General features: G+C 35.8%; 1 protein-coding gene across 1 annotated transcript in view; it reads left to right on the forward strand.

The window, feature by feature from the left end:
- Positions 1–12,631, forward strand: part of DIPK1A (divergent protein kinase domain 1A) — a 118,475-nt gene that overhangs the window by 80,343 nt on the left and 25,501 nt on the right. Inside the window, exon 2 of the mRNA XM_030868676.2 lies at positions 2,320–2,454. Coding sequence (XP_030724536.1) covers positions 2,320–2,454 — 135 coding nt within the window. The remainder of the gene's footprint in view (positions 1–2,319; positions 2,455–12,631) is intronic.

Raw genomic sequence — 12,631 nt, forward strand, 5'->3', positions numbered from 1 at the left:
AAAAGTGCCTAAGGCAGCATCTGACACTTAGTAGACAATAAATAGTTGCTGAATGAATGTGTGGGAAGGGGGTGTCTTGGTGTGGAAGTATTCCTTATTGCACAACATAAAAAAAATGTTAAAAAAGTAGAGAAAAACATGTACAAAAGAAGGCATGTAACTGTCACCCAGCTTGAACAGTTACCAACTCACGGCCAGTTTTGTTTTAATAATACCCTACCTACTTTTCCCTCCCCATATTATTTTGAGGCAAATACCAGATATTATTTCACTCATAAATATTTCGATGTCTATCTCTAAAAGATAAGGTCTCTTTTCTTTAAACATTACATTATTACACCAGAAAAATTAAAATAATTCCTTAACGACGTCAGGTATCCTGTCAGTCTTCAAGTTTTCAATTGTCTCATAAATGTCATTTTCTTTTACAGTTTTACATTTGAATCAGGACTCAGAAAAGATCCACAGGTTGTGATTATTTAATATGCAGTATTTCTTATGTATTTTTTGATCTTTGGTTTTCCCATCTTCTCTCTATTTTCTCCCTTGTATTTTATTTGTTGAAGAACTGGGTTGTTTGTACTGCAGCACTTCCCACAGCCTAGAGTTTGCTGATTGTATCCTAATAGTGTCACTTACTTAACTGTCACTTATATTCCTCTGTCTCCTGTATTTCCTGTAAACTGGTAAGGCTTAATCAGATTCAGATTCAGTTTTCTTTTTGGCAAGCCCAAAAAGAAGGTGGTGGCCAAACCATAATGACAGCATTATTGGCTTTTTGTTCAGTGCCTTTGCAAATTGATTTTGCTATTTGTTGAGTATTTTCTATGTGCCTTGCAATGTGCTTATGTTCTATAGACATTATGTCATTTAATCATATTTAAGCTTCATAATACTAATACATATCAATTTCTCTCTGATGACTAGACCTCTTATCAGGGCCAAGTAATCTTAAATGTCTTTCAAACAAACCCCTTTGTGTAAACCCCATTGTCATTTATGTGATTTAATTTGGAATTCTATATGAACTTTCTTTTTACTGAATTCATTTAGAGCTATACAAAAATAACTTGCATTAAAGGCATTTTTAAAAATATTTTAATAATAAAGCTCAAAGACCTATCATATAATTGTGAATTCGTTGTACTCAAGCCTTTTGGTACTGGGATTCACCATCTGTTAACCTCACAGAGACCAATATCTAAACCGCAAATAAAGCCAACAGAATTCAGTATTTCCTGAGTCTCTTTTTCCTCTGCACTCATTGTCTTCTGCAGATGCATTTACGTCTCTTTCATCTCTTTCTGCTTTCTTTGCATGCTCACAGTATCCTACTGTTGCCCAGTGTGAGAAACTGACTTGTGATTGTAAAAGCAAAACTAGCCTTTCGTTGTTTGTTTACGTATCTTTATTTTGCTCAATTCTCCCCATAGTCCTAAATTCAGTTGTTTATAAAACCAGACCACTGGCGTTCCAGACTCAAAAAATAAATATCAAATTATCTTGACTAGCTGACATTTTGAAGATTAAACTGTTTGATATGTGGTTGATGGAGAAAAAGCACTAACTGACCCGAGTCACAATTAGATACCAGAGAACTGAGAGCAAAACAGTGCAAAGAGGATCCTGTTGTGCAGCCTTACAGACTGACATGCAGAGCGTATTTTATTCTTTATATATCTTAACCTTTCTTCTCCTTTAATAGTTGTAACTTTCGCCTTAAGTTTCCAGAATATCTGTTAGGTGAAGCATTTGATTAGTTGAATGGGAGGAACAGAAAGCATTGGTGAATACAGCAGGGAAATAGGAATCAATGTGAATAATTTCTTACTCTGGTTGTACCTCACTGTGAGACATTAGACAAGTAGCCAAATTCTCTGTTCTTATTTCTTAAAACACAATTATTTTACCATGCTTATTCATGAAGAACTTTAAGATTCTTATTTGAAACACTCTTCTGTAAGCTTGTAGTAAGTGGGAATTGTGTCTTTCTTTACCTGATCTTACTGGGTGCCCAGGGTAGCATGGTGCACGTGCTCGTGCTTAATGAGTAGGTTTGGATGCTGGTGGTATTTGAAAGGTTATACATTTTAAAGGGTATTTTGTTCCCTTTTCCTTGGCAAGACCAAGGAGCTTCCTTTTCTAAGACCAGTTGTGTTTGGACTAAGTGAAAGTACACTTTGTTCTAGGAGAATTGCCATATGAAAGCCTAGAATATATATTGAGTTCTTCCAAGAAAGGGGGAAAAGTCATGTTCTAGGACAGTGAATGCTGACTTGGTGCTGAATGAATGATTGTTATGTGCTCTTTTACTTACAGGCTCGCTTCTCATATGTGCGAATGAAATATCTTTTCTTTTCCTGGTTGGTGGTTTTTGTTGGAAGCTGGATTATATATGTGCAATACTCTACGTATACAGAACTATGCAGAGGAAAGGACTGTAAGAAAATAATAGTAAGTATTTTTTATTTTCTAGTATGTGGAAAAACCTATTGTTAATTGAAGTACAGTTGATTTACAATGTTGTGCCAATCTCTGCTGTACAGCACAGTGACTCAGTTATACACATAGAGACATTCTTTTTTTTATATTCTTTTCCATTATGGCTTATCCTGGGAGATTGGATATAGTTCCCTGTGCTATACAGTAGGACCTTGTTGTTTATCCATTCTAAATTTAATGACACATTAAAAAACCTATATTAATAACACATTATATTTACTACTATATACATGCTAAAATTTTTTTTCAAAAAGTCAAAGTTAATTTGATTTTGAGTTGTGCTGAACTTCTTAGCATTTTGATATGACCAAGTTAGTAGGACTGTTCCCCACTTTGAAAAATCCAGTATTCAGAAATCTGAATATGTGATACAGACTAGTGTGAAAGCATCCTTATTACAAAGAGGGATTTTTGTTTTTCAAATATACTTGAAGTTTAGTTTACTGTAATCAGATGGGTTTTTTAAAAAAATAAATTATTTATTTTTGGCTGTGTTGGGTCTTTGTTGCTGTGCGCGGGCTTTCTCTAGTTGTGGCGAGCAGGGTCTACTCTTCCTTGCGGTGCGTGGGCTTCTCATTGTGGTGGCTTCTCTTTGTTGCCCAGCCCGGGCTCTAGGCGTACGGGCTTCAGTAGTTGTGGCACACGGGCTTAGTTGCTCTGCGGCGTGTAAGATCCTCCCAGACCAGGGATTGAACCCGTGTCCCCTGCATTGGCAGGCGGATTCTCAACCACTGCGTCACCAGGGAAGCCCAGTCAGATGGGTTTTTAAATATTTATAGTATGAGAGTGTTATTTGCAGGCAACCTTTCTGGAACACATCTTTTGAATAAATGGAGTCATTCTCGAATACTGAAAATTTACCTAAAAAGCATGTAAGTGTATTTATTATTTAATTTCTATCCTAATTACTGGATGTATCTCAGGAAAATCGCTCTATCAGTTTAAGATTTCTAGAAAATCCAGGATAAGTAAATTTAACTCCTTGTTTTCTGCTGATATCTTCTATATAAATAATATTAAAACATTTCATCTGAGAATTATATTTCTGATATAATAGTGGTTGGGATCCCAATTATTATAACTTGTTAACAATTCTATAATTATTGAGTGGTTACTCTTTAACTAGGCCAGTGGTGCTAGGGGTGTGCATTTAGCAAGGAAGAAGATATCCTGACCTTACGAACTTAGAGTCTAGCAGGGAAGAAAATGAATAATTACAGTAAGGTAAAATAAATATTACAGTAGCAAATGTCTCCCCATAAGACAGGGAGAGCTGAACCTTTCCAAAGTTCTAAGAAAATAAAAATCAATTTAATTCCGGCTACTCAGTCAGGATAAAAAATTTAAAAAAACAACAGCAAAAACAAAAAACCATTATTCCCCAGGAGTATTACAGCCTCTTAACTAGGCAGGGGAGAAATTACTAATATAAGAAGCAAGGGAATTAATTAACAAAGAAGAGTCCCAAATAAAGGAGGGTTGAAAGATGTCAATCTTATATTCATTCCAATGGGCCATTCCAGATCCTTGAGGAATTTTACTAGGAGGAGCCTCTGGAGCCAGACAATACACTGGGTACTTTACATGGTCATTAGTACTTAAAATAATACTGTGAAAGCCCCCCAAGCCCACTTTACAAATAAAGAAATATGGCTAGCAGAAGAATTTGCCTGTGATGGTGGAGCCAGAATTTGATCCTAGTTCTGTCTCTATAGAAAGCTCATGCTCTTTCTGCTACCCAATGTCAGAAAAGACTGATAAAGGAAGTTATAGATTAATGAAGCTAACAAAATCCCCCACAAAACTCACCAGCTCACCTTCAATGAAGAAGAAAGAAGTTATATAATCAACTATAACATATAAATAACCAAAACTATTTGAAATGTTTATTTCCTTTTTTTTTTTAGGTCACCTTTCTCACACATTAAAGTGTACACATTAAAGTGTATTCCGTGATCAGATGTATTTGAAAACAGAAGGTTAAACAAATATAAATAACTGACTTTACTGGGGACTTCTCAGGATCTTTAATATTCTAGTGTGCATTCTGCATCTCCAGAGAAAGCAAATATACTTGATTAGGAAAAAAATCCATCTCCACTGCAGCCCTCCCAGGAAGACTTATTAACATCATCTGGTTATGTTAGAAGTACTGTTCTAGAGATTAAGCCCAAATGAAATAGACATGGTTTTATCTGTTTTAATACTATAGTCTTTAAAATGTTAGGCATATATTGGTACATATTCTGTTATGGGTGAATTATAGTTGAAGTACCATATTATTTTCCTTTAAGTTCACTTTAATTGATAAAGAATGGAAGCAGAATATAATTCTAGCATAATTTAATGGTTATCATTCTAAAACTTGAAAATAATGAAAATGTTTTCTGAGCCTAAAATATATCCTTTTTCCTAAGACTGGCTTTAAAAAAAATTGTAGTTTCTCTGCATTTGGGAATTATGTTCTTAAAACTTACCACAACTAGTAGTACTAAGACCAGTAGTACTAAGATAGTACTGATATGGCATAGGAATTGTATGATTAGAACTAAAAAGCAGGCAGAGAAAATATTTTTAAAGTATATGTTAAAGCTTCAAAGAGCTAACAAGATAGTGAATTACTTGATCAAGATCTGGGAGAGGATAAGATTTAAGAGAGGTGAGCCTAGATTTTGTGGCTGTGTTTGCCTGGAAATGTATGACCTGAAATACAGTCTTATGGGGCTAGGAAGATAAAAATATAGTCCATTTTCTACCAAGAGTGGGACCCTGGTTCACCATGCTTTGGGCTGAGGTTCCAAAGGACTGAACACCAAGAGTGAAGGTGAGCTAAAAGAACCTCAGAGAGGCAAGCTGACTTTGTAGCTTCTTTTTCGCTTGAGGAATTTGCTGATGCTGGGCATGAGCAGGGTTCTGAGAACCAGGACTGTATACTGGGAGAGTGCTGCTGCTGGGGATAAGAAACCAGCAAGCTTTTATAGAAAACTAAGGGAGCCTCACATAAAGCCAGTTATCCTGTTGGGATATTTGCCAAATCCTGGGGCTTTACAGAGTGGGAGGCTAGAAAAATCTCATTGGAAAGCCTTTGAAAAGCAGACGTTTTGGCAGTCTCACAAGATACAGACTAGAGTTATGAACCTTCCAGGGGGAGAAACTTCAATGAATTCCCAAGCTCTCAGTTAAAAATCCTGGAGGGCTATGCTCTTGGAATAGAGATGAGTCAAAAATAGATTGACCTTTACCAGAGGTACAATTCAGCCTGCACTCAGCACAGCCCCTCATTGGATTAAGGCAATCAGCTACCATTATATCTGCCTACTAGAGGGAAGGGAAATCCTCTCTGGAGGCATTATGTAGACAATTACAGAGCATGCCAAAAGACAAGATGACATGACTGAAAACCAAGAAATAAACATGGACAATAGAAGCAGATCCACAGATGACCTAGATATTGGTGTCATCCTAAAAGGATTTTAAAATAACTATGTTCATGTTCAAGTAAGTAGGAAAATAGGTAGAGAATATAAATAAAACAATGGATAATTTCAACAGGGAATTGAAATGTATTTAAAAGAATCAGGAAGATAATATGGAAGTTCTTCAAAAAGTTAAATATAGAATTACCAGTAATTCCACTTCTAGGTATGTACTCAAAAGAAATGAAAGCAGGGACTTAAACAGATACTTGCACACCAATGTTCATAGCAGCATTATTCACAGTAGCCAAAAGGTGGAAACTCTCTAATGTCTATTAACAGATGAATGCATAAACAAAATGTGATATATACATACAATGGAATATTATTCAACCTTTAAAAAGAATGAAATTCTGATGCATACCACAATGTGGAGGAACCTCGAAAATACTATGCTAAATGATATAAGCTAGATGCAAAAGGACAAATGTTGTATGTGTGCACTTACATGAGGTACCTAGAATAACAATTACATATAAATTGGGAAAAGGGTAAAAGGAGCTAAAATGTTTAAAATCCTTATCATATTGCAGAGTAGGGGAAAAGTATTAATCAATTAACTTTAGACATGCTAATTCAACTATGTATTTGTTATTTCTAGGATAGCCTCTGGAATAGAAAAAGAGTGTATCATTTCCAAACTAATATAGGAAAAATGGAATAAATAATAAAAGAACACTCAATCCTAAAGAAGGCAATAAAGAAAAAGAAACATAACAGGCAGAAGAAGTAGAAAACACATAATAAGGTGATAGATGTCACAAATTGAATTCCCTGGGAAACAGACTCAGAGACTGAGATTTACCTGAAGGAAGTTTATTGGGATGGGCTTTTGAGGTTAACATCTGTGGGGGAGTGAGGAAGGAAGATAGACCAGAATGAGAAGTTTAAACTGCAGTGCAGTAGTAATAAAAGCATCAGTTGATTCTACAGGGAACCTGGGGTTGGGATGGCCTTGCAAAGGTCCAGGCCTTTATACCCCCGTCACTGACCAGTCATTGTATACAGTTTTCCATCCTCTCCCACCCTCCCTAAAGGGGATATGACTTTGGGTAAGGCTGTATTCCAGCTGACGTCAAGTCCCAAAGAAAGATTCAGCTGAGAGCTGTTGACTGCCTATATGCTCAGCAGCTGAGGGAATGAGTGTTCCATTTCTAGAGGAAATATGGGTGGCTTAACACGGCACTGACTGTAGTATATCTAAACCCAAATATGTTGGTAATTACATTAAATGTAAAGGGACCAAATGCTTCAGTTAAAAGACAAAGATTGTAAAAAAAAAAAAAAAAGACCAAGATTGTCAGACTGTGTTAAAATTTAAAAACAACTATATGATATTTATAAGATACACATCTAAAATATAAAGATGCAGATAGATTGAAAGTAAAAGAATAGGAAAACATTCATGCAAATTCTAGAAGCAGGGATGTTTAGAGGAAAAACCATGGCTATATATATTTATGTAAGTTTTATATTACACAGACTATACCTCTTTTTTAAAGTCTGAATCAGCCCTTACTGGCTTGAAACACAGTTCCTTGTAAATTTGCTTGTCCCGGATTGCAGTTTTACAATAGCTGCTAAGTAATTGTCCGGCCTTTTCATAAATTATGGCAATATCCATGCTTACTTGTTCTGGTCCTAGTAATTCCTGGTTTGAAATGTGGAGTCTGATTGTCTCTCTCCCTCTGTATTACTCCATAGATTGTTCTCTTAAGTGGAATGAACTGAACAGAGCATATAATAAGATGGCTGTTTTCAGTTTGGGATATAAATATATAAAACTGCATTATCTCAAAACCACATTTAGCAAAAACATGCGTGCCAAAGGATTATAGTATCTTGTGTATAAACTCTGAACAGATTTCCTTCAAAATCCTCAGTCAATTTCATCTTAGTGAACTAAGGAAGATTATAAAGAGACACAGAAGATCCAAAAGTAGCCGTACAAATATTGTTTGCTAAAGATTAACAATGAGGGTTCTTTTCTTCTTCTTCCTTTGAAAGTTGGCAGCTTAGCTTTTAACTTTTATCAAGTTTTTTTTCTCATTTTTAATAATTTATTTTCAAGGTAATTACTATCACATAGGAATCATATTAAAAGTGTAGTCCATTTTAGAAGAGACATCGATCAACAAATATTTCTTGAACACTTACTACATATTAGTCATTATTCTAGGTGCTGTTGATACAGTAGTAAGCAGAGTCCACGTCTGGAGGAGCTTATATTCTGGTAGCAGAATATGAATAATAAAGATAAAAACAAATAAATGACTTCAGGTACTGAGAAGTGCAGTGAGAAAGGATATAATAGTAGTATTTAGTAGAGAATGGCAAAGGCATCTTATCTTGACCAGAGTGGTTGGGACAGGCTTCCCTGAGAAGAGGGCATTTTGAATTGAAACCTGGTGAGAAGGAAACAGTTGTGTATCTGGGCAAAAAGCATGTATGGAGAAAGGACAGTGAGTGCAAATGCCCAAAGAACAGAGCGAGTTTGGGAAATACAACCGGTTTCATGTGTGACTTATGAAAATCTGTCTCATTACTTTAGTCATATCAGTACATTATAAAACCTTGTATATTAATGGTACGGTACACCAAGTATGAGGAACTTCTTGATTACGAGTACTCAACTATATCATGTTAGGCTACTGGAAAAAATACTAGCCTGGAGTCAAAGAACCAGCCTTACCCTTTCTTGTGGTCTATTGTATGGTTTTGAATAAGTGACTTCATTTCATTGATTTGCTATTAATTCCATTGTACAGGTGAGAAAAGTATTTCTGCCTTACCTGCATCACAGATTTTATGAGGATAAAGTGGAAGTGAATCAATTAAGCTGAATGATACTCTGACATATCTATTTCTTTTGTTTTAAAATAAATGTTTATTTTATCCCACAATATGAAAAACAAAGAAGTTTCTTGGGCAGCTAAAGTATCTGACATATCTGTTGAACACAGAGGAGGTTCTCAAGTCCTTGACTTGATTTCACTTGGCTTGGGGCACCTACCCTAGTATTTGTAGCCCCTGTAACCAATTGTACTTCAGAAGTTTCCCCAGAAGATTGCTGTGGCTCTCCCATTTCGAGCATCACCTCCAAGGTGAGAACATTGTTTAGGTTAGGAATGACAGGTGATCAACAGAACAGAGTGTGATAATCAGTTTACTTATGTTTAAGAATAATGGTCTGTCTAAGCTTACATAGCTTTCTTCTTTCTGTATGTCTCTGTCTCTGTCTTTTCACCTTTCTGTCTGTGTGTGATGGGTCATGTCTATTGCAGTAGTTAAGTGCATAAGCACTGGAATAAATGAGGTTCAGGTTTGAGTTCTGGGTTTGCCATTCCTTAGCTGTATAGGTTAGGCAAATTATTTAGCCTCTATAAAATTGGGATTAAAATGAGGATTTTAATATTCTCAGGTGGTTGTGAGTTCACGTATTAAAAGGCTTAATACAACACTTAACTCTTGACACGTAGTAAGTGCTCAATAAATTATTATTCTTATTATTTCAAGTTTATGCCTTTGAATCTGACTGGGACAATAAGACATATACATACACACATACATACATGACATTATACGATCAGTTGTATCAGTCAAGTTTCAAGCAGAGAAGCAGAGCCAATAAAAATATATGTTAAGAGATTGATTATTATTTTAAATTTTATTTATTAGTACAAATTTATTAATATTATTTATTAACAACATGTGTGGACCTTGAGGGCATTATACTAGGTGATATAAGTCAGCCAGAGAAAGACAAATACCACATGATCTCATTTATATGTGGAATCTAAAACACAACAACAACAAATCCAGCTCATAGATACAAAGAACATATCGGTGGTTGCCAGAGGAGGGGGTGTAGGGTGGGCAAAATGGGTGAAGGGGGTCAAAAGGACCAAACTTCCAGTTATAAAGCAAATAAGTCATGGGGACACAATGTACAAGATGGTGACCATAGTTCATACCACTGTATTGTATATTTGAAAGTTGCAAAGAGATTAGATCTTAAATGTTCTCATAAGAAAAAAATTCTGTAACTATGTATGGTGATGGATGTTAACTAGACTTCTTGTGGTGATTATTACACTGTATATACAAATATTGAATCATTATGTTCTATACCCGAAAGTAATATAATGTTATATGTCAATTATATCTCAATTTTTTTTAAAGTGAGAGATTTCTTGCAAGAAATTGGCTTACCCAATTGTGGCAAGTCCGAAATGACAGGCTAGAACTCTTGGGCCTAAGCTAAAGCTGCTATGCACAAACAGAATTTCTTCTTCGTCAGGGAAGCCTCAGCAATGCTCTTACGGCCCTTCAACTAATTGAATCAGGCCCACCCAGATTATCTGGGATAATCTCTCTTAAAGTCAATTGATTATGGACACATCTCTAAAATGCAGCAACACCTAGATTATTGTTTGCTTCATTAGCTGGGAACTGCAGTTTAGCCAAGCCAACACATCCGAAGATTATCACATCCGGTTAAAATGATTTAGTTTGTGCTACAAATAGTTGTATTACAAAAATTTAAGAAAGGTTTCAATGAATAGATAAATCACTTTGGGTAGCATAGTAGAGAAAGGCTTCATAGAGGAGGTAGATCTTCTGTAGGACCTTACAGAATAGGAAGAATTTGGAAAGACACTGAGGAGCACCTTTCTCCTTCTCATTACAACCAAGCTTGCCTTAGCACTTTTATCCCTCAGAGCAAGATGCTGATTAACATTAGATCTGAGAATTCCCAGAATCATGCATCAGTAGCCAGTGAACCACAGCCTTGGTCATTGGGCCTTTTGGCTACTTGCAAATTAATATCTTTTCCTCTTTTGTCTTTTAACAGTAAATTTTAAAAACAAACTTAGAATGTTGAACAAATCAAATATGTATTTCATATGCATTATGTACTGGGTGTGAATTAGTCTAATTTAGTAATCAAGTACATTTCTTATAACTTCAACATGGGAAGTCACTACAGAATATTAGTATTACTGCCCTGAGATGTTTTTCTCTAACCAATGGATCATTTTTGTTAAAAGATGTTAAAGTTAATGGGATTCTTAACTTCTAGCCAAAACTGAGATTAATTTTGCACCTTGTACATTGACTTGCAATTTCAATTCAAGTTTCTTGTTTTCAGTTTTTAATAAAAGTATGAAACCTTCCACTGTTATATCCATTATTTAGAGCTGGATTCTAGTGAAATGCATAATAGGCTTTTAAAACTCCAAGAGGGGAAATGGAGTGGGGGTGGTGTTCCTGGGAAGCCAAGGTTAACTTGTGGAAGCATAAGGAATAAGAACTGTGTTCTGCTCATCTTTGTTTAAAGGCAGCTGTCTCTGAAACTAAGGGCAACAGTAACTAAGCCTAATTGGATGTGCTTAGAAGGATCCTTTTTTTTTCCATTTGTGCTTTAAAAAATTTTTTCCACCAAGCTAGTTACAATATGTTGTATAATTCACAGTACATTTTCTCTGATCATAGCAATCACTAATGGACTCATTATTTCAGCAAAGTTCTATTTTGTGCCTAACCATAAAGAAATTTTGTACAGTTTGACTCTGTGGTTTGCTGGGTTCTTTAAAAAAGAAAAAAAAAGAGTGGTGGGAGAGGGAGAGAAATTTTCCTTCTGTATATTTTTTAGGACAACTTTGTTTAATATTGAAATTTCTGGCAAGTTCCTCCATGATCGAGAGTGTTTGTTCTGAGGTTCTACCTGGATAATAGAAGAATCACTCTCTGTGATATTCTGGTGAACCTTTGTGACTATTATATGAGCACCTGCTTTAAAATGGAAACATTAAAAGATGAGAGAGCCTCTAGATTTTATTACAGTCTCTTAAGATTTAATTTCTAGAGATAATGATTTGTTGCTTAAAACAACTAGCTTAACATATACTAAATTCGGGGACTTCCCTGGTGGTGCAGTGGTTGAGAATCCATCTACCAATGCAGGGGACACGGGTTCGATCCCTGGTCTGGGAAGATCCCACATGCCGCAGAGCAACTAAGCCTGTGTGCCACAACTACTGAGCCTGCGCTCCAGAGCCTGCAAGCCACAACTACAGGGCCCAGGTGCCACAACTACTGAAGCCTGCGCACCTAGAGCCCATGCTCTGCAGCAAGAGAAGCCACCGCAATGAGAAGCCCGCGCACCGCAACGAATAGTAGCCCCTGCTTGCCGCAACTAGAGAAAGCCTGCACACAGCAACGAAGACCCAATGCAGCCAAAAATAAAAATAAATAAAATAAAATTTATTAAAAATATATATACTAAATTTAAGGTATTTAGAACCATGTTTCCAATTAGATAGCAGTACATAACTAATGGTTTCACTTAGCTATTATTTGCTCAGGATCAATTATTACTTGACTCTAGAGGTTCATTTTGTGCTGTTTTCCTATATTTTTAAAATGCACGGAACCAGTTCACTTGGAACATACTGCTTTTAAAGTGCAAGCTTAACGTTTTCCTTTTAAAAATATGGTCTTCCTTTATGCCAACTTGAGTTAGGTTACCAATTTCTTCTTCGCAAACTTATAGAAAAATATTTACTGAACAAATTTATTTCAAATCTTAACAGACATAAGCCCTATTCCAAGGATAATCTTACTGGTTAAATTATAGTAGCATTCCTGGT

Source organism: Globicephala melas, chromosome 1 (assembly GCF_963455315.2).
Source record: "Globicephala melas chromosome 1, mGloMel1.2, whole genome shotgun sequence".
Classification (NCBI taxonomy): domain Eukaryota; kingdom Metazoa; phylum Chordata; class Mammalia; order Artiodactyla; family Delphinidae; genus Globicephala; species Globicephala melas.